This window comes from Capsicum annuum, chromosome 2, assembly GCF_002878395.1.
Source record: "Capsicum annuum cultivar UCD-10X-F1 chromosome 2, UCD10Xv1.1, whole genome shotgun sequence".
NCBI classification, from domain to species: Eukaryota; Viridiplantae; Streptophyta; class Magnoliopsida; order Solanales; family Solanaceae; genus Capsicum; species Capsicum annuum.
This window is the reverse complement of record NC_061112.1, coordinates 148,234,022-148,258,641: the sequence shown is the minus strand read 5'-3', so window position 1 is coordinate 148,258,641 and position 24,620 is coordinate 148,234,022. Positions and strand designations below refer to the sequence as shown.

Genomic DNA, 24,620 nt, shown 5'->3' with positions numbered 1-24,620 from the left:
TTTATAAGAATGTGTTATTAAATAACTATATGAATACGAATGAATAAACACAAAATAAAAAAAGAAGAAACACATTTTACTGACTTAATAACCTTAATACTTTCAAATTTATGTCATTCTTAAAAGCCTCACATACATCATAATTGCCATGGTAGACAAAAAAATAAAAAATACGAGTTGGGTTTACCCTTAGTCCGACAGACAATGACGAGATGGATGGCATAATGTATTTTACAGATTAATTATTCAATTATTTAAAGGAAAACAAAATATCTAAAGACAATTTTATTTTAATAAAGGGTAAAAAATTTAAATCACTTTTTAACTATTATTTTAATGAATTTTGGAAAAACAGAAACTAGTAACTAGAGAAGATTAAGTGTAGGGTGACAATTGATAAAACAAATGAATTGTTAAGACAATTCCAATTCCATAAAAACATCTTTATATATGCCATTCATTATTTTTTTTGAAACAACAATCTAGATATCTAAAATATTTATATTTTACCGCATAATTTATTTAGTCAGTTTTATATCAATTTTTTTCGTCTCATTTTAACTAAACTTGCAATGTATGTACGAATCTTCTTTCTACTTGTGTTAAAACTTTTGCTCGTTGAAATTCTTTATAATAAGTGTTATTTTAAGTATTCTAGAGGATATTAATTATTTTTCTTTGTGAATATACCATTTCTCAAAGAAATATTATAAACAAATTTCATCTTTGAAAAGAGATAAAGAGTAGTTTACTCAATTACAATAATTATTTATAATCAATAATGTCAATTTCACAATTAATGTACTACAATATTTTTTTTTTTTCAAATGAACATTTACAATATAAATAAGAAAAAGTATGATGCAAACAAATACACATATATTGTCTGGTGTGAATATATTGAAATCCTCATATTCATTAATTATGTATTCTCATGTTATTAAGGATTGTAAATATGTAATTTTCATTAAAAGCATTATAACTTAAATATTCATGATGAACTTTATGATAATTTCTCATGTTTTCTTTCTCGGTATTATTTTTTGATTCCCTTTGAGCTTAACTTCATGAAGCAGTTTAAACAAAAAAAAAGAAAGAATCAATTTTAATGATGAATTATTTGACAACAAATGGCAACTGGCAGCACACTTTCCAATAAGACGACAAAATAATCCAAAGAATGACTTGGCGACTACTCTAGTGTCTCATTTTTCTAATATTCCCTCTATCTTTTTAATTCTCCACTTTTAACCGACTTTACAAGTAATTTTCCTTTTTTCACAACTTGACCAATTATAATTTTCCACGTACAACACTTTCTTCATTTTAACCCCCAACAAGAAATCGTCCCACTAGTTCTTAAACCTTTCACTGTATTTGCACCACCATTTTCAATCTCAAAGTACCTCTCTTTCGTATACTTTAAACCCTATATATTAGCGAGAGCTCTTTTGCTCTCCGATCAATTACAGTGTAATGCACTGAGTAGATTTCTATTGATAAATTTTAAAAAAAGAGTTATGGCTGAGATCGCCAAGCTCGTTGATGTTCTCTCATCAGCCGATGATCTTTCTCGAACACTTCGCACTGATTCATCACTCAATTTAGGGTTCCAAAAACTGTGTTCAATTCTTCGGCAAGCCGTAGAACCTACTGTTAATGATGACAACAAGTTAGGGCTTCAGCTTTGGGATCAGTCGCAGATTCAAGCAGTAGCTTCTGTCGCACTTGCGGTTGTTAACTCTACTCGATCTTTATCAGGTAGTAGTTAGAACTATTTTTAATTTAATTCATTGCGTGAAGGTTTTAAGCGGGCGGATTGTTTGATATGATGATGATGATTATTACAGTTGAGCGAGTTGAACCTGTAATTGCGGCGTCGATTCAGCTGACTGTAGAGTTTGCGTTGTGCTATCTGGAGAAGTCGATTTGCAACAGTGATGATTCGGTGCTTCAGGTATTGGAATTTAGTTTTTTTTTTTTTTTTTTTGAATGTTTAGTAGGGAGTTGTTTATGCACCATGTTTGTTGTTATATTTACTGTTGTTGTTTCTTGTTATTCGATCTCTGTTACTATAGTGATGATCCAATGCTTCAGGTACTGAGTTTAGTATGTTGTTTTGTTTTCTTAGTTTGTTAGGGAGTTGTTTATGCACCATATTTTGTGCTATATTTACACCTCTAGTTTCCTAAGTTTATTAGGGAGTTGTTTATGCACCATATTTTGTGCTATATTTACTCCTCTAGTTTCCTAAGTTTATTAGGGAGTTGTTTATGCACCATATTTTGTGCTATATTTACTCTTGTGGTTTCTCATTCTTCAATTTCTGTTACTATAGCGATGGTTCAATGCTTCAGGTTCTGAATTTAGTACGTTGTTTTGTTCCTAAATTTACTAGGGAGTTGTTTATGCACCCTATTTGATGTTATATTTACTCTTGTAGTTTCTTGTTCTTCAATTTCTGTTACTATCTATTGTTTTATGTAGTTCGATTGTAGTGTTATTTTGTTGTAGTACTGTTCTGCCACTATCTGTTGTTTTTGTTAATATATGTTCTCTTGTAGTGTAATTCCATTTACGTCTTTTTCTAGACCCTCTTGTCTTGACTTGAGGGTCTCTACTTAAGGTCTTCATATATTCTATCCTCGCCTGACCGCACTTGGTGGGACTACATTGGGTATGCTGCTGTTCTTCTTGTTGTATTTGTGCTATATTTAATGTTCATTTTCTCTCTACTTTCAGAGTTATATCCTGCAGCTATTAGAAATAGCACTAGTTGATGAAACAGACAAAGAGCTTGATCTGTCACAGCCATGCTCCTCTAATGTTAGCATGGATATGTTGCCAATAGCTGTAACTGAAGATGGTGTTAGTAAATGGCAGGACGATACAAGATGCATGCTTCAAGGTACTATTGTGTCCATCTGAATTTGCATCATATGTTTAAATCACATGGTGGACATTGTGTATTTAACTGATTTGTATTTGTTTGCTTCTGCAGGGGGAAGATGTTCAAAGGAAGAGAAAACAGCTGATAGCCTTCTAATGACATTAGCTTCTGAATGGATGCACCTTGACAGTGGGAATACAGCCACTATTGGGCAGCCTGTTCATTGTGATCGCAATAAATTGATCGATTTGTCTCAGCATTGGGCACTTGTACATTTGGAGTGTGTTCATCGTCTTGTTACTGTTTGCAAAAGCCTTTTAAGCCTTCCAGTTCCATCTGATGAGAAGTTTCCCTTTCCTAATTTGAGGAAAAAATTCTCATTTTGTGTGAAAGTATTCAAGTTACTGGATAGTCTTACTAAAAATAGCTCATATGCTCACTTTGATCCGAAGTTATTCCAATCTGTTGCTTCATTCACTGAGGTATTGCCTACCCTGTTCAGTCTGGGCTTTGATTTTGTGAGTGGAAATCCTGCTGTTGAGAGTGGCTTTGAAAGTCAAGTGATGCTGTTGCTTGAAGAGTTTATTCAGCTTGTACAGGCAATTTTCTGCAATACCCATGTGTTTCAAAACATTCAAGCATGCATTGCAGCTGCAATTTTGGATCATTTGGATCCCAACTTGTGGAAGTACAGCAAGAGTGCTGCTGCTAACCTGAAGCCTCCTTTGGCCTACTGCCCCCGTGTGGTTGTTTATGTCCTCAAGCTAATTTTAGATGTGAGGAATAGAACATATCAGCTATTCGAGTACAAAGGCCTTGATGGTGAAGGTGCAAGTGCCAGCCAACTGGTGGAGCCTCCTTCATGTCAGGTTCACTCAGTTAAGGTCAACCTGCTGAAGAAGTACACAGCGGAGGAACTCTTGAGAATAATATTCTCACCATCAGTTCAATGGGTGGATAGTATAATGCAGCTGCTATTGTTCCTTCACTCTGAGGGTGTGAAATTGAAGCCTAAATTGGAGAGGTCATGTTCCAGTGTCACCAAAACTTCTGTTACGTCTGAGTCCGAAAGCACCGCTTGTCACGAAGATGAAGCCCTCTTTGGCAACCTTTTTTCCGAGGGTGGTCGTTCAGCAGGATCTGTGGATGGATATGATCAACCCACTGTTCCACCTAGTGCTAATATAAGCAACATGCCCATTCAGGCTGCAACTGAATTGCTCAGCTTTTTGAATGATTGTATTTTTTCACATGAATGGTGTGGTCCTGTATATGAAGATGGATGCAGAAAGTTTACAAGCTACCACATTGATATTTTGCTTTCTATACTCGGCTCTGAAGGATGTGATGCTGAAGAAAGAGGTGATGATGGAATAGCTGTAAATGAACAAATGAAAGTTAGTCATAGGCGTCTTGGTGAAATTTGCCTTGATCTGTTCCATAACCTCCTATCGCGTCATGCTTTGTCTGATTTAGTTGGAGAATCACTTGTCGAGAAAATCCTGGTTATTGAAAATGGTGCTTTTGCTTACAATGATCTAACTCTTGGTTTACTTGCACATGCTGTTGTGTGTCTAGTAGATTCTGCTGGCAGCAACTTGAGGACCAAAATTTACAATATATTTGCTGATTTTATGCGTGAAAAGGCAAAAACTATATGTTCAGAGTGTCCTAATCTCAAGGAGTTTTTGGAGATTCTTCCCTCGTTGTTTCATATTGAGATACTACTAATGGCTTTTCATCTGTCTTCGGAAGATGAAAAGGCTGTTCAGGCTAATCTGGTATTCTCTACTCTTAAAGCCGTTGCTGTTCCCTCCGATGGTTTTGATAGTACACAATTGTCATGTTGGGCACTATTAATTTCACGGTTGATAGTAATGCTTCGTCACATGGTATTTTATCCCCGTGTTTGTCCATCATCCCTTCTTTTGGAGTTCAGGACCAAGCTGAGGGAAGCTGCCTCTTCAAGATTGAGGTCTCGTGTCAGTGGCAGTCATGCTTCATCTTGGGTCTCAATTTTGTTTGAAGGTGTGGTGGGCGGCTCTATTAAAGAGACACCTTTTTACAGTGCCTTGCTAAGTCATCTGATTGATATCACACCCCTTCCACCATCTACATGTAGAGATGATCCAACAATAGCATGCCTAGGTTTGTCCTGGGATGACATCCATGCCTCTTTTTCCAGAATACTGAGGTTCTGGGAAGGTAAAAAACCTGAAAAAGTGGAGGATCTGATACTTGAAAGGTATATTTTTGTGCTTTGTTGGGATCAACCCGTCTTGAAATCCACATCGGAACATCTGCATCTTTGGCTAACTAGTGCTGAAGTTCCTGAACTCTCAAATGCTGAGCATTTTGTTTACTTTAGCCAATCAATTGTGGGTGAGATCGGGAAAATAAACTACAGACCTTTTTCTCTTGTATTATTGGGTTTGATTCATCGGTTGCATGATTTACACGTACCAGAGGATGTGAGAGAGCTCGGATGGGATTTTTTAAGGGCTGGATCTTGGTTATCTCTGTCACTGTCGTTACTGACCGCTGGTGCCACTGGACACTGCATGAATAAGTCACTAGCTTCTGCTGTTCCTATGTCGCCAGAGCAGACATCAAGAGATGGTAAATTTTGTGCCTTCACTGAAGGTGTTCTTTCTACTTTAGTTGGTGCCAATCAAGTTGAACAGCTGATTAGAGTATTGTCGGCTTTGCTGAGGAGATACCTAGAAGTTTATCAGAAAACTTTAATTGCGACGATTGACAGTGATCAGCTTTTGGCCAACCGACTTTCACCTGCACTGTTATTCGTACACACTGGTTTTGACAAATGCAAGCAGGATGAACTCCTTGAGAAGATAGGTTCTGATCCATGTCAATATAAGTCTCTCTTTGGAACTTTGTCAAGTCTGGATACAACTCTTGACAAGTTATCTTTAGGAGGTCATTCTAAAGTTTTATGGGAATCTTTGTTGCATGGATTCCCTTGTCGTCTTCAACCTCCAAGTGGAATTCTGCTTTCATCTATCTTTACTGTTGCAGGAGTTGTAAATTGTATAGATGGGCTAATGAAGGTCATTGATGCTGGAGGAATTGCTTGCTTGGAGTCACAGGCCATCTCGCAGATTCTTGAATTGGTCTGTAGGATCAAGTGTGACAGAATATTTGAAGACCTTCATGGAAAATGCAATGATATTTACCAGCGGTTGACTGAAGGCTCTGGTGGACTTGACTACAGTAGCTTATTCATATTAAAAAATATGGAGGAGTTTTTAAGGTGTGTCAATGAGAGAGATGGTGGTGATACTAGCGGCATTTATGAAGTTCTTGTTGTCAAGGTAATTGATATCGTTGATAGCTTGAAAAGAGAGCCTTCCAGAATTGGGGTTTTGAAATATTTCCTCTCTCTCGAGGACGTCTCCAAACAGATTAAGGATCTTTATGGTTCACAACGTGGTGATTTATTGGTTCTAGTTGATGCTCTGGACCGATGCAACTCCGAGCAGATCAATATCAGGGTTCTCAACTTTTTTGTTGATCTTTTATCTGAAGATTCGTATGCTCATGTCAAAGAGAAGTTGCAGAAGAAGTTTCTTCACATGGACATGGTCTACCTGTCAAAGTGGCTCGAAACCAGGCTTTTAGGATCTGAATCTAATGGTGTTGCATGTGCAAAAGGAGCTTCAGTTTCTCTAAGAGAATCAGCAATGAATTTCATCACATGCCTGCTGTCTCCATCTTCTGAAATCTTGTCCCAGGAACTACATAAGCATTTGGTGAAATCTATGCTGATTTCACTTGACAAGGCTTTCCTGCTATTTGACTTTACTGTAGCCAAATGTTATTTTAATTTTCTCGTTCAGCTTTCTGGAGGTGAAAATTTAATTAAGCAACTTATGCAGCAAACAATGTTGCTGACTGAGAAGCTGGCTGGTGATGAGAATATGCTTCAAGGGCTGAAATATCTCTTTGGTTTCCTGGCAAGTGTCTTGAGCGATTGCTGCTCTGCTAAGAGTGCCACCGAACGATCTTTTGTAAAGTCTATCTCTAACAGTAGTTCTGGGATGGGGTCTACATCTACTAGATCTGTAGGCTCTAGGAAGAATGCTGATGCTTTAGTCCTTTCTGCCAGTCAAGGTGGGTCCGCATCAATTGAATGTGATGCAACTTCTGTTGATGAAGATGAGGATGATGGAACATCTGATGGTGAGAATGGTAGCCTGGACAAGGATGATGAGGAAGATAATAACAGTGAAAGGGCCCTCGCCTCTAAAGTTTGTACATTTACATCTAGCGGTAGCAATTTTATGGAACAGCATTGGTACTTCTGCTACACATGTGATCTGACTGTGTCTAAAGGCTGTTGCTCTGTTTGTGCCAAAGTTTGTCACCGAGGTCATCGTGTGGTTTATTCTAGGTCCAGCCGTTTCTTCTGTGACTGTGGTGCAGGAGGTGTTCGTGGTAGCAGTTGTCAATGCCTGAAACCTCGAAAATTTGCTGGAAGCAACAATACAGCCAGTCGTGGCGCTAGTAGCTTCCAGTCTTTTCTGCCTTTCACAGAAAATGGAGATCAACTTCCCGACAGTGATTCAGATATCGATGAGGATGTTTTGGTGGAAACAGACAACTCTGTCAAAATGTCTATTCCAAAGGACCTTCAAGATGGGATGCCAGTCTTATTAAATGAGCTTGACCTTGAAAGTTGTGTTGTGAGGCTTTGTTCTTCATTTGTGCCTTCTATTACAAGCCGGAGAGATTCTAGCCTTTCCAGAGAGAGGAAAATTTTCCTGGGTGATGAGAAAGTACTGTGTAACAGTGTTGATCTTTTGCAATTGAAGAAGGCATATAAAAGTGGATCGTTAGATTTGAAGATAAAGACTGATTATTCAAATGCCAAAGAACTTAAATCCCACTTGGCTAGCGGTTCTCTTGTTAAATCTTTACTCAGTGTTAGCACACGAGGTCGGCTTGCTGTTGGAGAAGGTGACAAGGTAGCCATATTTGATGTTGGACAGCTTATTGGACAAGCTACTGTTGCTCCTGTGACTGCAGACAAGACCAATGTGAAGCCTCTTTCTAAGAATGTTGTCCGTTTTGAAATTGTAAATCTAATTTTCAATCCTCTTGTAGAAAATTACCTTGCAGTGGCTGGCTATGAAGATTGCCAGGTTCTCACGGTAAACCATCGAGGTGAGGTGAGTGATCGTTTAGCCATTGAACTCGCTCTACAGGGTGCTTATGTCAAACGTGTAGACTGGGTCCCTGGATCTCAAGTTCAGCTAATGGTGGTCACCAACAAATTTGTGAAAATTTATGATTTATCCCTTGACAACATTAGTCCTGTCCACTATTTCACTTTGCCTGATGACATGATTATGGATGCTGCACTTATTATGGCGTCACAGGGTAGGATGTTTTTGATTGTCCTTTCAGAACATGGTAGCTTGTACAGGTTGGAGTTGTCAACCAAAGGGAATGTTGGGGCCAAACCTTTGAAGGAAATTTTGCAAGTCGAGGGTAAAGAGAGAGATGCAAAAGGTTCCTCCTTATATTTTTCACTAATGCATCGGTTACTCTTTTTGTCCTTTCAAGATGGAACCACCTTGGTTGGCCGAGTAAATCCAGATGCAACTTCCCTAATAGAGGTCTCTGCCATATTGGAGAATGAAACAGATGGCGAACTTCGGCCAGCTGGATTGCACCGGTGGAGGGATTTATTTGGTGGTAGTGCCTTACTTGGTTGCTTCTCAAGTTTGAACTCAAATGCCGCATGTGCTGTCTCATTTGGTGAACATGAAGTACTTGTACAGAACTTGCGAAATTCAGCGGGTTCAACATCTCCTGTCGTAGGGGTTGCTGCTTATAAGCCTTTGTCAAAAGACAAAATCCACTGTCTTGTGTTACATGAAGATGGAAGCCTTCAGATATACTCACATGTTCCAACAGGTGGAGACTCTGGTGTCAGTGCTATCAGTGATAAGGTCAAGAAGCTTGGCCCTGGGATCCTCAACAATAAGGCTTATGGAGGTGCAAAACCAGAATTTCCACTTGATTTTTTTGAGAGAGCTGCGTGTATAACACAAGATGTTAAGCTGAGTAGTGATGCTATAAGGAGTGGTGATTTTGAAGTAGCTAAACAAACCCTGGCTTCTGAAGATGGATTTTTAGAGAGTCCTAGCCCTGGAGGATTCAAGGTAATTTTATATTTGTCTCCTAAGTTATTGAATTTGCCTCCCTCTAGACATGTTCGTTTAAGATTCACCCTCTTAAGGTGAAAATCTTTCACGCTTAATAAGGTTAAAATTGGAGTTTAACTGATGATTTGCCTGTTTCAATCTTAACTTTTGTTTTGGTGGTATGGCTACACCATCTAGGAGTTTTTTGTAAAGATGAGAGCATGATCATATGAGGTGAGGTTGTTATCCCTGCCTTTGCCTGGTGAATCCTAAATGAGCCAAGTGTTTTGTTTTGATGTGAAATTGGCTGAAGTTGTTATTTACTGGAAAGAGAGTGCAATATTTAGTTCGGACGAAACCAAGAAGTAAACCTTATGCGTGAAACTATATACGGTCCCTTTAAAATCATCCTAATCCATTGAGTTGAATATGATTGTACGTGTGATAGCACTTACCCTTTCCTGGATAAGATAAAATGATTTCATTAATATGGATAGTTTTCCATATACAATGAAGTTTACGAGATAGTAGAAAACTAGTAGACTATATTCACCTGTGGAGTTGAGTGGAGGAAGCTGTAAAGTTTCTAACTCCAACACAAACTCTACACATAGACATTGTTCCATATGAGTGCAATTGATCTTCTGGACAGTCCTGAAGAGTTCGTTTTGGTAGTATCAGTTTTTGATTTTTAAAATACTATATCAAATTAATTCTATGCCGTTCAGTATTTCTAAGTTCAGTTTTGGTGAAGTGCGATACAGTAAGTCGGTAAGCATAGTTTCTTCTACTTCGATTTGCACATAAATAAATAAATTGTAATGTTGTCTTCTTTAGCATTAGTAATGATATTCTGGAAACCTCCAAAAAGTGCTAAAAAGAGCCTAAAAGATCAACTATCTGTTCAACATCTTCTATAGTCTATACAGTGTTCTTTACGTATAGTAGAGAATCGTGGCTTCAACTTTTCAAGAAACGTCTCAATTATATCATATTGACACATTAAACATACACAAATATTCTCATTGTTAATAATTATCATAGAAAGGACATTTCAATCAAGACAAGCAATGCTATAAAATTTACGTAGTCTAATAAGTAAAGATCAAAATGTACACAATAACGAAAAAAATAAAAAAGAGACAAGGATAGTAAAACAAAATACTCAAGATTAAGTTGGATGTCTGAAATAAATACCATGGCGATTTTCAAGATGACATAAAATGAGATTTAATTTGTACTCGTAATATTTTATAATTTTAACTTTTAGATATTTCTTAGTTAGTTCTATTCAAATATATCATTATATTGTCAGTCCTTAATATTCTCTAATCAAATAAATTTAGGATTTTAGGCGAGTTATTATTAGCTTATATTTAGATTTAAAAATTACTAATATATATTGATTGTATAAGTAATTTGATATTTGGTATTTCGTTACTTTTTTTTAAAAATAAAAAATAAAAAATATTGTACATCAGGAATTAGTAACTGCTTCCATTTTTTATAAAAATCCCAGTTGTGTCAATTTTTTATTTTTTTTGGGATAATGCATATCAAGTACCATAATACCGAAACCGGGATATCAAAAATTTTGGCTTCGGTATAGTAATTTGATATGTAGCAAAGCGCTCACATCCCTAGATGATGATGTGGATCCAATCTCATCTCCTGTAGTGAACTTTGTTTTTCAGAAATCATTTCCTTTTGTAGAATATGATGAGCTTGGAGGTAAAACTAATTAGAGTAGGATCGTTCCAGGAATGTGCATTTTTCAGTTTTCCATCTTTCTGTGATGTGGATAACATAATGGGGAGTCACTTTTCAGCCCTCTCTGTCTCTTTTTTGTGAGGGCTTATTATTCCCAAATGGGGGGAAATACTAACATTTTATACTATAGTTCTTTCTGTTATTTGTACAGTTTGATATTCCTTTGAGCTCTCTGGTTTTGATTGTCCCCAATCTTTCTGGCGTTTGTTGTCGTTATTTTCATTAAATTAGCATGCTAAATTTTGATGCATTCTGTTTTGGAATATGGATCATACCTCTATATATTTCAGCTTTCTTATATGTGCCATTTTTTCAGATAACTGTTTCCAATTCGAATCCTGACCTTGTCATGGTCGGTCTGCGATTGCATGTGGGTAACACGTCAGCGAATCACATACCTTCTGAGATTACTGTATTTCAGAGAGGGATAAAATTAGATGAGGGAATGCGTTCTTGGTATGATGTTCCATTTACAGTGGCAGAATCACTCCTTGCTGATGAAGAATTTACAATATCTGTTGGGCCAACATTTAGTGGATCTGCTTTACCCCGCATAGATTCCTTAGAAATTTATGGCCGAGCTAAGGATGAATTTGGGTGGAAAGAGAAGATGGATGCTGTTCTTGACATGGAGGCTCGTGTACTTGGTTGTAATTCGTCGCCTGCTGGATCTAGGAGGAAGTGTCGTGCAACACAGTCTGCATCATTGCAGGAACAAGTTGTGGCTGCTGGACTGAAGCTCTTATCAAGAATCTACTCGTTGTGCAAACCACAAGGTTGCTCAAAAGCTGAGGAAGCTAAGGGGGAGCTGAGAAAATTGAAGTGTAAACCATTGTTAGAAATAGTATTTGAAAGTGACAGAGAGCCTTTGTTGCAGGCAGCTGCCAATCGTGTCCTGCAGGCCGTCTTCCCAAAGAGGGAGATATATTACCAAGTAACTGCCTGAACTTATATGTCTGAAATGAGTGAATTAATTGTGCTCTTTCTCTGTTTTTGTCAAATATTTTAACATAATTGGAGATTTCTGTCTGTATAGGTTAAGGATGCCATCCGACTTGCTGGAGTTGTGAAATCCACTGCAATACTCTCGTTAAAACTTGGCATAGATGGGACCACTGCTGGGTGGATTGTGGAGGAATTTACTGCACAGATGCGCGTGGTTTCCAAGATTGCACTGCATCGTCGCTCAAACCTAGCGTCTTTTCTCGAGATGAATGGTAATTTTTCTTGTCTTTTCATTTGCTGATAACTCTTTGTATTAGCATCCTGTGCCCCTAGCCTTTGGATGTGGTGCGATTTGGTGTAGGGTTAAATGGAATTCATTACTCCCTCCATTCCATTATAAGTGCTCCTTTTGGGTTATGATTTTGTTCCTAAATAAGTGTATGCTTAAGCCATCAAGAATACTTTGATCATAATCTTCCTAATATGCCTTGAGTTTAAATTTAGTAAATTAGTAATCAATGGCAACTTGGAAAGAGAGAGAATTTAATTAGGGGTAAGTTGGTAAAATTGCCTTTGATTTTCTAGGAGCGACTAGTTTATTAAAGGGTGTGCCCGAAGCCAAAAGAAGCACTTATAAAGGAATAGAGGGTATAACATATCAACTTTTACCTTCAGAAAACAATTTTTGAGCTTCTTTCCGCGGACAGTCCTTACTTATTCTTTTGAATGTAGGTTCTGAAGTTGTTGATGGACTTATGCAAGTTCTTTGGGGAATCCTAGACATAGAGCAACCTGACACACAAACCATGAACAATATTGTTGTGTCGTCTGTCGAACTTATTTACTGCTATGCGGAGTGTTTGGCATTGCATGGCAAAGATGGTGGCAGGTCTTCCGTTGCACCTGCTGTTTCAATGTTCAAAAAGCTGCTGTTCTCTACCAATGAGGCTGTTCAAACATCCAGCAGGTTCTTAACTTGTTATAGCTTTTGAACATATTTCTCTGAAAGCATAACTGTTACATTTTCTATTTTCATTCGCTTATGTCTCCAAATCTTCATTTCTTTGGTTCCAGCTTGGCTATATCATCACGATTCCTTCAAGTTCCATTCCCAAAGCAAACAATGATAGGTACTGATGACGTGGAAAACCCATCCTCTGTTCCTTCACGAGTTGATGCTTCCGCTGGAGCTAGTGGAAGTACTCAGGTCATGGTTGAAGAAGACTCCATTACATCATCTGTTCAATATTGTTGCGATGGTTGCTCTACTGTTCCAATCCTAAGGCGAAGATGGCACTGCACTGTGTGCCCAGATTTTGATTTGTGTGAGGCATGTTATGAAATTCTAGATGCAGACCGTCTCCCACCACCACATTCTAGAGATCACCCTATGACAGCTATTCCAATTGAAGTGGAAACATTTGGTGGGGAGGGAAGTGAAATTCATTTCACTACTGATGAGTTAAGTGATTCAGGTTTGTTGACAGTTGCATCTGATGTTGGTGTGCAAAGTTCTGCTCCATCAATCCACGAGTTGGAACCAAATGAATCGGAAGAGTTTTCAGCTTCAATACTTGATCCTGTTACTATTTCTGCTTCCAAGAGAGCTGTTAACTCTCTCCTTCTTTCTGAGCTACTTGAGCAACTGAAAGGATGGATGGAAACTACTTCAGGAACAGGGGCTATTCCAGTCATGCAGCTCTTCTACAGATTGTCTTCAGCTGTTGGTGGACCCTTTGCTGACGGTTCAGAACCTCAAAGCATAGGATTGGAGAATTTGATAAAATGGTTTTTGGAAGAGATAAATCTAAATAAACCTTTCATATCCAGAAGCCGCACCTCTTTTGGGGAAGTCACAATCCTGGTATTTATGTTCTTTACCTTAATGCTGCGAAACTGGCATCAACCGGGAACTGATGGTTCTTCAACTAAATCTGGGGGTGTGACTGAAGTGCATGACAAAACTGCCTTGCATATCTCAACTCCCACTTGTGTTACTGCTTCATCTACCTTAGATGGTCAAGAGAAAATAGACTTCATCTCTCATTTACTTCGTGCTTGTGGCTATCTTAGGCAGCAAGCTTTTGTCAATTATCTGATGAACATCCTGCAGGAGCTAACACAAGTTTTTAAATCTCCATCTGTTAGCACTGATCCATCATCTGGGTTGAACACCACTTCTGGTTGTGGTGCTTTGTTGACTATCCGCAGGGAAGTGCCTGCAGGTAACTTCTCTCCATTCTTTTCAGACTCGTATGCAAAATCACACCGTGCAGACATATTTGTGGACTACCATCGGCTGTTGTTGGAGAACACTTTCCGTCTGCTCTACAGTTTGATACGACCTGAGAAACATGACAAGGCTGGAGAGAAAGAGAAGCTCTACAAGATGCCCTCTGGTAAAGATTTGAAGCTAGATGGATATCAGGATGTTCTTTGCAGCTATATCAACAATCCTAACACCAGTTATGTTAGAAGGTATGCCAGGAGGCTTTTTCTGCATCTCTGTGGTAGTAAGACACACTACTACAGTGTTCGAGACTCCTGGCAGTTCTCAACTGAAGTTAAAAAGCTCTATAAACACATAAATAAATCTGGTGGATTTCAAAGTTCTATCTCGTATGAGAGAAGTGTGAAGATGGTAAGGTGCCTAACAACCATGGCTGAAGTAGCTGCAGCTCGTCCTCGAAACTGGCAAAAGTATTGCTTAAGGCATGGTGATGTTCTTCCTTTTCTTTTGAATGGAATATTTTATTTTGGGGAGGAGTGTGTGGTTCAGACATTGAAGCTCCTGAATCTGGCCTTCTATACTGGGAAGGATAGCAACCACTCATCACAGAAAGCTGAGGTAGCAGAAACTGGAACAGCTTCAATTAAATTAGGATCACAAGCCCCAGAATCTAAAAAGAAGAAGAAGGGAGAAGAAAGTGATTCTGGTGTTGAAAAAACTCAGTTGGATATGGAAGCAGTTGTTGATGTTTTCAGCGGTAAAGGTGATGTGTTGAGGCAATTTATTGACTGCTTTCTATTGGAATGGAATTCAAGCTCCGTGCGTTCAGAAGCCAAATCAGTTCTCCTTGGTGTCTGGTACCACGGAAATCTGGCATTCAAAGAAACATTGTTAACTGCTCTTTTGCAGAAGATAAATATTTTGCCCATGTATGGGCAGAACATCAATGAATTTACGGAACTTGTTACATTCTTGTTAGGGAAGGTCCCTGACCATGGTTCGAAGCTACAGAGTGCTGAAGTTGTTGACAAATGCTTGACCACTGACATGATTAGTTGCATATTTGACACTCTCCATTCACAAAATGAGCTTTTGGCTAACCATCCAAACTCTCGAATATACAACACGTTGAGTGGTTTGGTGGAATTTGATGGTTACTACCTTGAGAGTGAGCCTTGTGTAGCCTGCAGCTCCCCTGAGGTTCCCTATAGTAGGATGAAGCTTGAAAGTTTGAAGTCAGAAACAAAGTTTACAGATAACCGCATCATTGTGAAATGTACTGGTAGCTACACCATTCAGAGTGTGACCATGAATGTTCATGATGCTCGGAAATCCAAGTCTGTGAAAGTTCTGAACCTTTATTACAATAACAGGCCTGTGGCTGACTTGTCAGAGTTGAAAAACAATTGGTCCCTTTGGAAGCGTGCAAAAAGCTGCCATCTTGCTTTTAATCAGACTGAGCTGAAAGTTGATTTTGCCATCCCAATTACAGCGTGTAATTTCATGATTGAATTGGATTCTTTTTATGAGAATCTTCAAGCTTTGTCCCTCGAGCCATTGCAATGTCCTCGATGCAGTCGGGCTGTGACTGATAAGCACGGTATATGCAATAATTGTCATGAGAATGCCTATCAATGCAGGCAGTGCCGGAACATCAATTATGAAAATCTTGATTCCTTCTTATGCAATGAGTGTGGTTACAGCAAATATGGTCGGTTTGAATTTAATTTTATGGCAAAGCCAAGTTTCACTTTTGATAGCATGGAAAATGATGAAGACATGAAGAGGGGATTGGCTGCAATAGAGGCAGAGTCAGAAAATGCTCATCGTAGATATCAGCAGCTTTTAGGATTCAAAAAACCTTTGCTGAAGATTGTGTCTAGTGTTGGTGAAAATGAGATGGACTCTCAGCAGAAAGATTCAGTTCAGCAAATGATGGTCTCTTTGCCAGGACCTTCATGCAAGATAAACCGTAAAATTGCTCTTCTTGGTGTCCTTTATGGTGAGAAATGCAAAGCAGCATTTGATTCTGTCAGTAAGAGTGTTCAAACCCTCCAAGGTCTGAGGCGAGTTTTGATGAATTACCTGCATCAGAAACAATCAGATAGTGCTTGTCCAGCCTCTAGATTTGTTGTTTCAAGGGTACCGAATAGTTGCTATGGCTGTGCTTCAACTTTTGTCACCCAATGCTTAGAGATATTACAGGTGCTATCAAAACATCCGGCATCCAAGAAGCAACTTGTTGCTGCTGGTGTTCTGTCTGAGCTGTTTGAAAATAACATCCATCAGGGCCCTAAAACAGCTCGTGTCCAAGCTAGAGGAGCTCTATGTGCCTTCTCTGAGGGTGACACTAATGCGGTAGCTGAGTTGAACAGTCTAATACAGAAGAAGGTAATGTATTGCCTTGAACATCATCGCTCCATGGACATCGCGTTGGCTACACGTGAGGAGTTGTCACTGCTTTCTGATGTGTGTTCACTATCGGATGAATTCTGGGAATCAAGATTAAGAGTCGTTTTCCAGTTGTTATTTGCATCTATCAAGGTGGGAGCAAAACATCCTGCAATATCTGAGCATGTGATTCTTCCTTGCCTGAGGATCATATCTCAGGCTTGTACTCCTCCAAAGCCTGACATTATTGACAAAGAACAAGGAGCAGGAAAATCGTCTAATATCACGCCAGTGAAAGATGACAGTTCAAATATTTCTGGATCTAATAGCCTTGTTAGTGGGAGTAAGTCAATGTCAGGATCGTCAGAGAAAAGTTGGAATGGCTCTCAGAAGGCTCAAGATATACAACTTTTGAGCTATTCAGAGTGGGAAAAAGGAGCCTCCTATCTAGATTTTGTGAGACGACAGTACAAGGTTTCTCCGGCTGGAAAAAGTGGTCAAAGATCTCGTCTTCAGAGGCATGATTATCTTGCGCTGAAATATCTTCTCAGGTGGAAGCGACGTGCTTCAAAAACAGCTAGAAATGAGATATCATCATTTGAACTGGGTTCATGGGTTACAGAACTGATACTGAGTGCTTGTTCACAGTCTATTAGGTCGGAGATGTGTATGTTGATTAGTTTACTCTGTGGCCAGAGTTCATCACGAAGGTTTCGCTTGCTAAACTTGCTCATGTCTTTGTTATCGGCAACTCTTTCTGCCGGAGAAAATGCTGCTGAGTACTTCGAACTTCTGTTTAAAATGATAGACTCGGAGGATGCTCGACTTTTCTTGACTGTGCGTGGTTGCTTGACAACGATATGTAAGCTGATCACTCAAGAACTGGTTAATGTTGAAAAATTGGAGAGGAGCCTGCATGTTGACATATCTCAAGGTTTTATTCTTCATAAACTTATCGAGCTCCTTGGCAAGTTTTTGGAGGTTCCAAACATCAGATCCAGGCAAGTACTCTTCACATTCTTGATAAAATTGAATTGTTCACTGCTGACATATTTGCTGATCAATATTTTTCTTGATTGTTCGCTTGTAGATTCATGAGAGAGCATTTGCTTTCAGAGGTTCTTGAGGCTCTAATTGTGATTAGGGGATTGGTTGTGCAGAAGACAAAACTTATAAATGACTGTAATAGACTTCTCAAAGATCTTCTTGACAGTCTTCTACTAGAGAGCAATGAAAACAAACGTCAGTTCATCCAAGCATGCATCTCTGGTCTACAAATTCATGGAGATGAGAATAGAGGCCGAACTTCTTTGGTACGTAATGAATTTCTTGATTTTCCCAAAGAGAAAAGCTTCGGTATTAGTTATGTGTTCGGGTATTTTGAATTCCTTTTGTGGAGAAAATATTCTGCTTTGTGAATTGATTTCCTTTTTCTGCTTTTCTGTATCTTCTTTAGTTTATTTTTGTGCACAATAATTGAAAACATGTGCAGCAGATCTGATTTCCTCATTTGCTGGAGTATCATATTGCATTTGCCAAACTACTTATTTAGGGATAGTAACTTCTATGCCAATGGAACTAAGGGTGGACATGGTACGGTATTGGAACCTTCAGTTTGGTAATTTTGGTTTTGCTTTTTAAAAAATACTATACTAATTACCCTACCAAATTTCCAAATTAATTCGGTCTAGTTCAGTTTTTTAAAATTCAGTTTTCATATTTTGCGGTACGGTAAGTCGGTAACTATTTGTTCAACTTCAACATACATATGATCATATAATAGAGAATTATGACTTCGGCTTTTTAAGAAACGTTTCAAATATATTATACTAACACCTTAGACGTGCAGAAATGAAAGAACAAGCATGCAATTCGCTTCGCTAATCAATTACACACAAAGGGCATTTCTATCAAGATAAAGTAGTCAAAGTTCTAATGTCTAAATAATTAGTTTTGTACTAATACTACTCTATATATTTGCAAGTAGTATAATAATATATATGATTTGTATATGGAACTATGTGCTTTTGGTATTTTGATGTTCTTTTAAATACCAAATACCGTACTGAATATCAAATATTTTAAAGAGGCATACCAAATACATAATACCGAATCTGCGGTACTAAAAATTTCGGTTTCGGTATTGGTATGGTATATCTACCATACCATGCCCACCGCTAAATGGAACAATTTGTCCATGATTTCTTGGATCTCTCACTCCACAAGTTTCTTCTTCAGATATTCCGTAGTCCAAATGAGAAACGGCTTACATGCTTTATTTGTATAAATTGTAATGCTGGAATGCTTATAAATTGTAATGCTGGAATGTTTATTCTTTAGTTGATATTCGGGAAAACCATTTTATAAAACATATTGAAGCTTTACTTTTCCTTTTTACTGTATATTTGATCATTGCCTGGATTCATATTTATTTTGGTTATATAGGGAGTAATTTTGATTTCTTTCTCCACTATCTGTTTTGGTGCATTGTGTTTTAATTGGTAACTGAAATTTCAATAAATAATCCGTTTATTTAGTTTTATCTTTTTCCCCACCTTCATAAGAATAAAGCATAGACATATCTACTATTGTTAGAATTTTCTGAAAGGTAACTATCTTGGTTCCATAGCAAGCAATTGCGGATGATATAACTAGTAAATACGTTCCCCCCATGTCAATATATTTTATTGTTTAGGGGGAATTACGCTTACTTGTTTTTTGGTTGAATCAATTTTTTTTTTAAGGTTCAATTTTTTCAGAGGGCACGGCAATATGAATGTTCTACCATGTTCTATCAATACTCATTACATTCTTCTATTTTGTCATGCAGTTTATCTTGGAGCAGCTCTGCAATCTGATTAGCCCATCAAAACCAGAGCCAGTGTATCTTCTGATCTTGAACAAGGCTCATACACAGGAAGAATTTATCAGGGGATCAATGACGAAGAATCCATATTCAAGTGCCGAAATTGGTCCCTTGATGCGTGATGTCAAAAATAAAATCTGCCAGCAACTTGATCTCTTGGGTCTTATTGAAGATGATTTTGGCATGGAGTTATTGGTCGCTGGGAATATTATCTCTCTTGATTTGAGTATTGCTCAAGTCTTTGAGCTAGTATGGAAGAAATCCAATAGTCAGTCTGCAAGTGTAGTTGCCTCAACTACTTCACTTTCTTCCAATGCTGCTGTATCAGTCAGAGATTGCCCTCCGATGACAGTGACCTACCGACTTCAGGTTCTCTTGTTTCTTTTAGCTGCCTTTCTATTGTAGAATGTAGTTTATGCAAAAGGGGAAAAAATGTTCTTTCCTTGGTTCTGTTATGTTGTTTTTGTCCTTCAAAAATCTGATTTACGTCTATGCTTAATTAGCATTTTAATAGCTTCTTTGGTACGCTGACATTTACTTGATCTTTTATTCAGGGCTTAGATGGTGAAGCTACTGAGCCCATGATTAAAGAAATTGATGAGGATAGAGAGGAGACCCAAGATCCAGAAGTGGAATTTGCGATAGCTGGCGCAGTGCGGGATTGTGGTGGACTGGAAATTCTTTTAGGGATGGTTCAGGTATATAAGTTATTGATTCAAACTTTGACAGGTTATTCGTTTTATACATTCGAATTGTTTCCTTTTTAGTAGTCCTTTTGTTGTCATCTGGTATTCCTGCTTAAGTTATTACTTCCTGTTGTTAGAACTGGGGGTGTATTGGATGTTGGGTTGAAGGGACTGTCCAAGAAAGGTTATTGATTTCTGTAGCTTAAACAAATGACATACTGGTGATAATTAGATCATGACAATTTTGTTGCGGCCTTGTTCATGTCTTAATACTGGTTAATTTTGCAGCGTTTGCAAGATGATTTCAAGTCCAACCGAGAGCAGTTGGTTGCAGTGCTTAATTTGCTCATGCTTTGTTGCAAGATAAAAGAAAACAGAAAAGCATTACTGAAGTTGGGAGCGTTAGGCTTACTTCTTGAGACTGCTAGGCGTGCTTTCTTTGTGGATGCCATGGAACCAGCTGAGGGTATTCTTTTGATTGTGGAGAGCTTAACACTAGAAGCAAATGAGAGTGATAACATCAGCATTACTTCTGGTGTTGATGTAGTCTCCAGTGATGAAGCAGGTGCTGGTGAACAGGCCAAGAAAATTGTACTACTTTTTCTTGAAAGGTTGTCTCATCCATCTGGACTTAGAAAGTCAAATAAGCAGCAGAGGAACACTGAGATGGTCGCAAGAATATTGCCTTACTTGACTTACGGGGAGCCTGCAGCAATGGAAGCTCTTGTACAGCATTTTGAGCCGTGTTTACAGAATTGGCGCGAATTTGATAGGCTGCAAAAACTTTATGAAGATATGAAAGATGAAACAATTGCACAGCAAGCCTCAAAGCAAAAATACACCCTAGAGAATTTTGTTAGGGTTTCAGAATCCCTCAAGACAAGTTCCTGTGGAGAGAGGTTGAAAGATATTATACTAGAGAAGGGGATTACTTATGCTGCAGTCAGCCATCTAAAAGAGAGCTTTGCTTTCACTGGACAGGCTGGTTTCAAATCAACTGTGGAGTGGTCCTCGGGCTTAAAACTTCCATCTATTCCTCTGATTTTATCCATGCTTAGGGGTTTGTCAATGGGCCATTTGGCGACTCAAAAGTGCATCGATGAAGGAGGAATCTTGCCATTGCTTCATGCTTTAGAGGGTGTCGCAGGTGAAAATGAGATTGGAGCCCGGGCTGAAAACTTGTTGGACACACTGTCTGATAAGGAGGGACAAGGTGATGGGTTCTTAGCTCAGAAAGTTCACCAACTACGTCATGCAACACGGGATGAGATGAGGCGACGGGCATTGAGGAAGAGAACAGAATTGCTGCAGGTTCCTTGTCATACTGCTTTACACTTCACTCCTACATTTCTATTCTTAATGTCCTTTGTGTCTTCATTTTTGTCTTGCTCGACTTCACACAACTGATGTGTTGCTTAGTAATGATAAAAAACCACTTGTCCTCATCTGAAGCATATTTTCTGGTCAAATCTTCCCAGCAAAGTTGCATATCATAGTCTCCTGTTTTGGTAATAAAGCATTTCCAGCACTAGAGATCCTGAGGAGAATCAGCATAGCAGGAACATTACTTAAGAATATTTCTTAATTAGTTGAACCAGGTTGCTAGATGTAATTTTAAATTTGAAGTTAGAAATGTCTCTCTTGAATATAAGAACTGAGAGGAAATGATTCATACTGAAGCTAGAAGTTACTTCATGTTGTTATATGCAAATTCTAAAGCAGAATAGTTTTCTGTCAAGCATCGAATTACTCTCTGGAAAGAATATATTTTAATCTAGTGGCATGATATGCTTCTTTCCTTTCCATGTGCTTCTTCTGATCTATTTAATGAAGCTTCTTAGAGTCTTTTCTTAAGATGCAACTTCTAATATCTAAGTATTGAGGCGACAATGTTTTGGTTGGTCAATATCACAACTAAGGAGATTTTTCTCATTTTTTTATCGTACCAGGGACTTGGTATGCGGCAAGAACTGTCCTCAGATGGTGGTGAACGTATTGTTGTTGCTCGACCTATATTGGAAGGTTTGGAAGATGTTGAGGATGAGGAAGAGGAAGGATTGGCTTGCATGGTTTGTCGGGAAGGCTACCGCTTGCGCCCTACTGACTTGCTTGGCGTTTACACTTATAGTAAACGGGTTAATCTTGGTGTTGGAAGCTCTGGAAATGCTCGTGGGGACTGTGTTTACACAACTGTCAGCCATTTCAACATCATACATTTTCAGTGCCATCAGGAGGCTAAGCGAGCAGATGCGGCCTTAAAGAATCCTAAAAAAGAATGGGATGGAGCAGCCCTAAGAAACAATGAGACACTATGCAATAATCTATTCCCATTGAGAGGTCCATCGGTACCCATAGGCCAATATATACGCTATGTTGACCAATACTGGGATTACCTGAATGCTCTTGGGCGTGCTGATGGCATTCGGCTCCGGTTGTTAACTTACGACATTGTTCTGGTGAGCTTCCCATATTTTATTATTCCTTTCTACCATGTTTACATTGTACGGGTGGGTTGGGGAAAAGTGCGTTAAATTAATGGGTTATAGCCCACCAACCTGACCCAGCTATTTTTTTCCAGGAACCATACTTCACCGATACATATTCTTACAGTAATTATTCTTTAATCTCACAGAATGCCCTAACTGAACTGCCAAAGCACGTTCTTTCTGAACTTTATTTCTTATTCTCTGTCCTTCTACCCGTCAAAACAGTTCTTTTGTTGGATTACAACTTCATTTTCACATGAGATTTGGAGTGCTGCTTCTTTTGTTGATTTACGAAGGAGACTAGATTTTGTTGATAAATTCATGAAATTTGAGTATGAAGTAGAAGATCTAAACACTTGGTCAAAAATGTATTTTATTTTATTTGTGTTCCAGAAACAGCCTCACTACCTCCAAGAGGTAACCTTCCCAGACCCCACTTTGTTGCATTTCACTGGGTATGTTGTTGTTGCAAATGGACTTCCCTTCTGATGGAAAATCAGGACCTCTGTTTGCTTTTCTAAACCCTTGTTCAATTTTTTTTTAATAGTCTACTTCTTTCCATTGTAAATTGACAGTTTCCAAATCAGACTTCGTCCGATGTTTAGAATTGACAGCATCAAGGTAAGAAACAATTAAGTCAACGTCTAAGTTTTATCTCTGTTAGAAGTACGAAGACCCACAAGCTGCTTAGAAATCTCACTTCCTGCTGGTTCAAATGTTGCCACGGTTAGTTTCACCAGCTTGGGAAATTAATCATGACCTGTTGGTTGGGTCTTAAACAATTAGGTTACACCGGTTTCCGACCCAATATTTTGATGGGTCAACTTATATTGACCATTAGCGCCTCTAGTTATTGAGACAACCCATTCAAGCTCTGGGTTGGTCACATATTTTTGGGCTAATTTTGCCACTTCTAAAGTAGTTGAAGCTTCTTACGACAGAGACTGCTGATGCTAATGCAAAGCTTTTTTGGGTGACTTGCAGATGCTTGCTCGATTTGCCACTGGTGCTTCATTTAGTGCAGATTGCAGAGGTGGTGGAAAAGAGAGTAATGCTCGATTTTTGCCTTTCATGATGCAAATGGCTCGTCACTTTCTTGATCATGATTCTTCTCAGCGGCATATCATGGTTAAGTCCATCTCAACTTATTTAAGTTCTCCCGCATCAGAATCCAGAGCCTCCACTACTGCTGGAACTCAGACTTCTGCTGGTACAGAGGAGACCGTCCAATTCATGATGGTTACCTCACTTCTTTCGGAATCCTACGAGTCGTGGTTGCAGAATCGCTCTTCCTTTCTTAAACGAGGTATATACCATGCATATATCCAGCGGACTCATGGTAGGCCTGTGGCTCGCTCTTCGCTGAATCCGTCTGGGGCTTTGAAAATGGAGTCTGGAAGTACAAGTACATCTGCTTCTGAGGCGGGGGGATCGATTGAGTTATTCTCAACTATTCAACCAATGCTTGTCTACACTGGTTTGATAGAACAGCTGCAGCGCTTCTTCAAGGTAAAAAAAGCATCTAGTGCGACCACCTTGCGAACCCAAGGGACTTCCAAGAATGTGGAGGAGGATGACGAGAGCAGAAAGTTAGAAGGCTGGGAGGTAGTCATGAAAGAGAAACTGTCAAATGTGAAGGAAATGGCAGATTTTTCCTCTGAACTGTTATCGTGGCTTGATGATATGACATCAGCAACGGATTTCCAGGAGTCATTTGATGTTCTTGGTGTTTTGAGCGATGCGCTTTCTGAGTTCAGTCGATGTGAGGATTATGTACATGCTGCCATCAGTGATGGGAAAAACTGATCTATCCGAGGTGCTTTTGTGATGTGCTTTCTGGGTTCAGTCGATGTGAGGATTTATGTACATGGTGTTTATTCAGTAGGGGGACAAACTGAGGATTTGTCGAAGGCTCACTTTGGTTCAATATTGTATGCCCTCGTTTCTTGGTTCAGTGTATGTGAAATATTCTTTTGTAGGTGTCTCTTATTTGGCCTATTACACGAGTTGCTCGTATAATGTAATTGGAATGATTAGTAAGAACCCTAGAAAAGCCTTCGAGTTTTGTTTCCTCGGATTTGTTTACTGATGGTTTAACTGGTTTTGTCATTTGTCATAATGGAAGAACCTTGGCATCTAACATCCATCTTAGAAACCACACTTGATAAATGAAGATCAACCTCAAT

General features: G+C 38.7%; 1 protein-coding gene across 1 annotated transcript; it reads left to right on the top strand.

Annotated features, from left to right (window-relative positions):
* Positions 1-1,317: 1,317 nt before the first annotated feature.
* LOC107860399 (auxin transport protein BIG) lies at positions 1,318-24,505 on the top strand. The gene is made up of 14 exons (XM_047407442.1): positions 1,318-1,761; positions 1,851-1,957; positions 2,743-2,908; positions 3,002-9,078; positions 11,147-11,764; positions 11,867-12,047; positions 12,508-12,742; positions 12,850-17,397; positions 17,487-17,709; positions 19,227-19,631; positions 19,817-19,960; positions 20,237-21,259; positions 21,898-22,404; positions 23,419-24,505. Exons 1-14 carry the CDS (start codon positions 1,521-1,523, stop codon positions 24,238-24,240), a joined length of 15,297 nt encoding a protein of 5,098 aa, XP_047263398.1. The 5' UTR covers positions 1,318-1,520; the 3' UTR covers positions 24,241-24,505.
* The last annotated feature ends 115 nt before the right edge of the window (positions 24,506-24,620 follow it).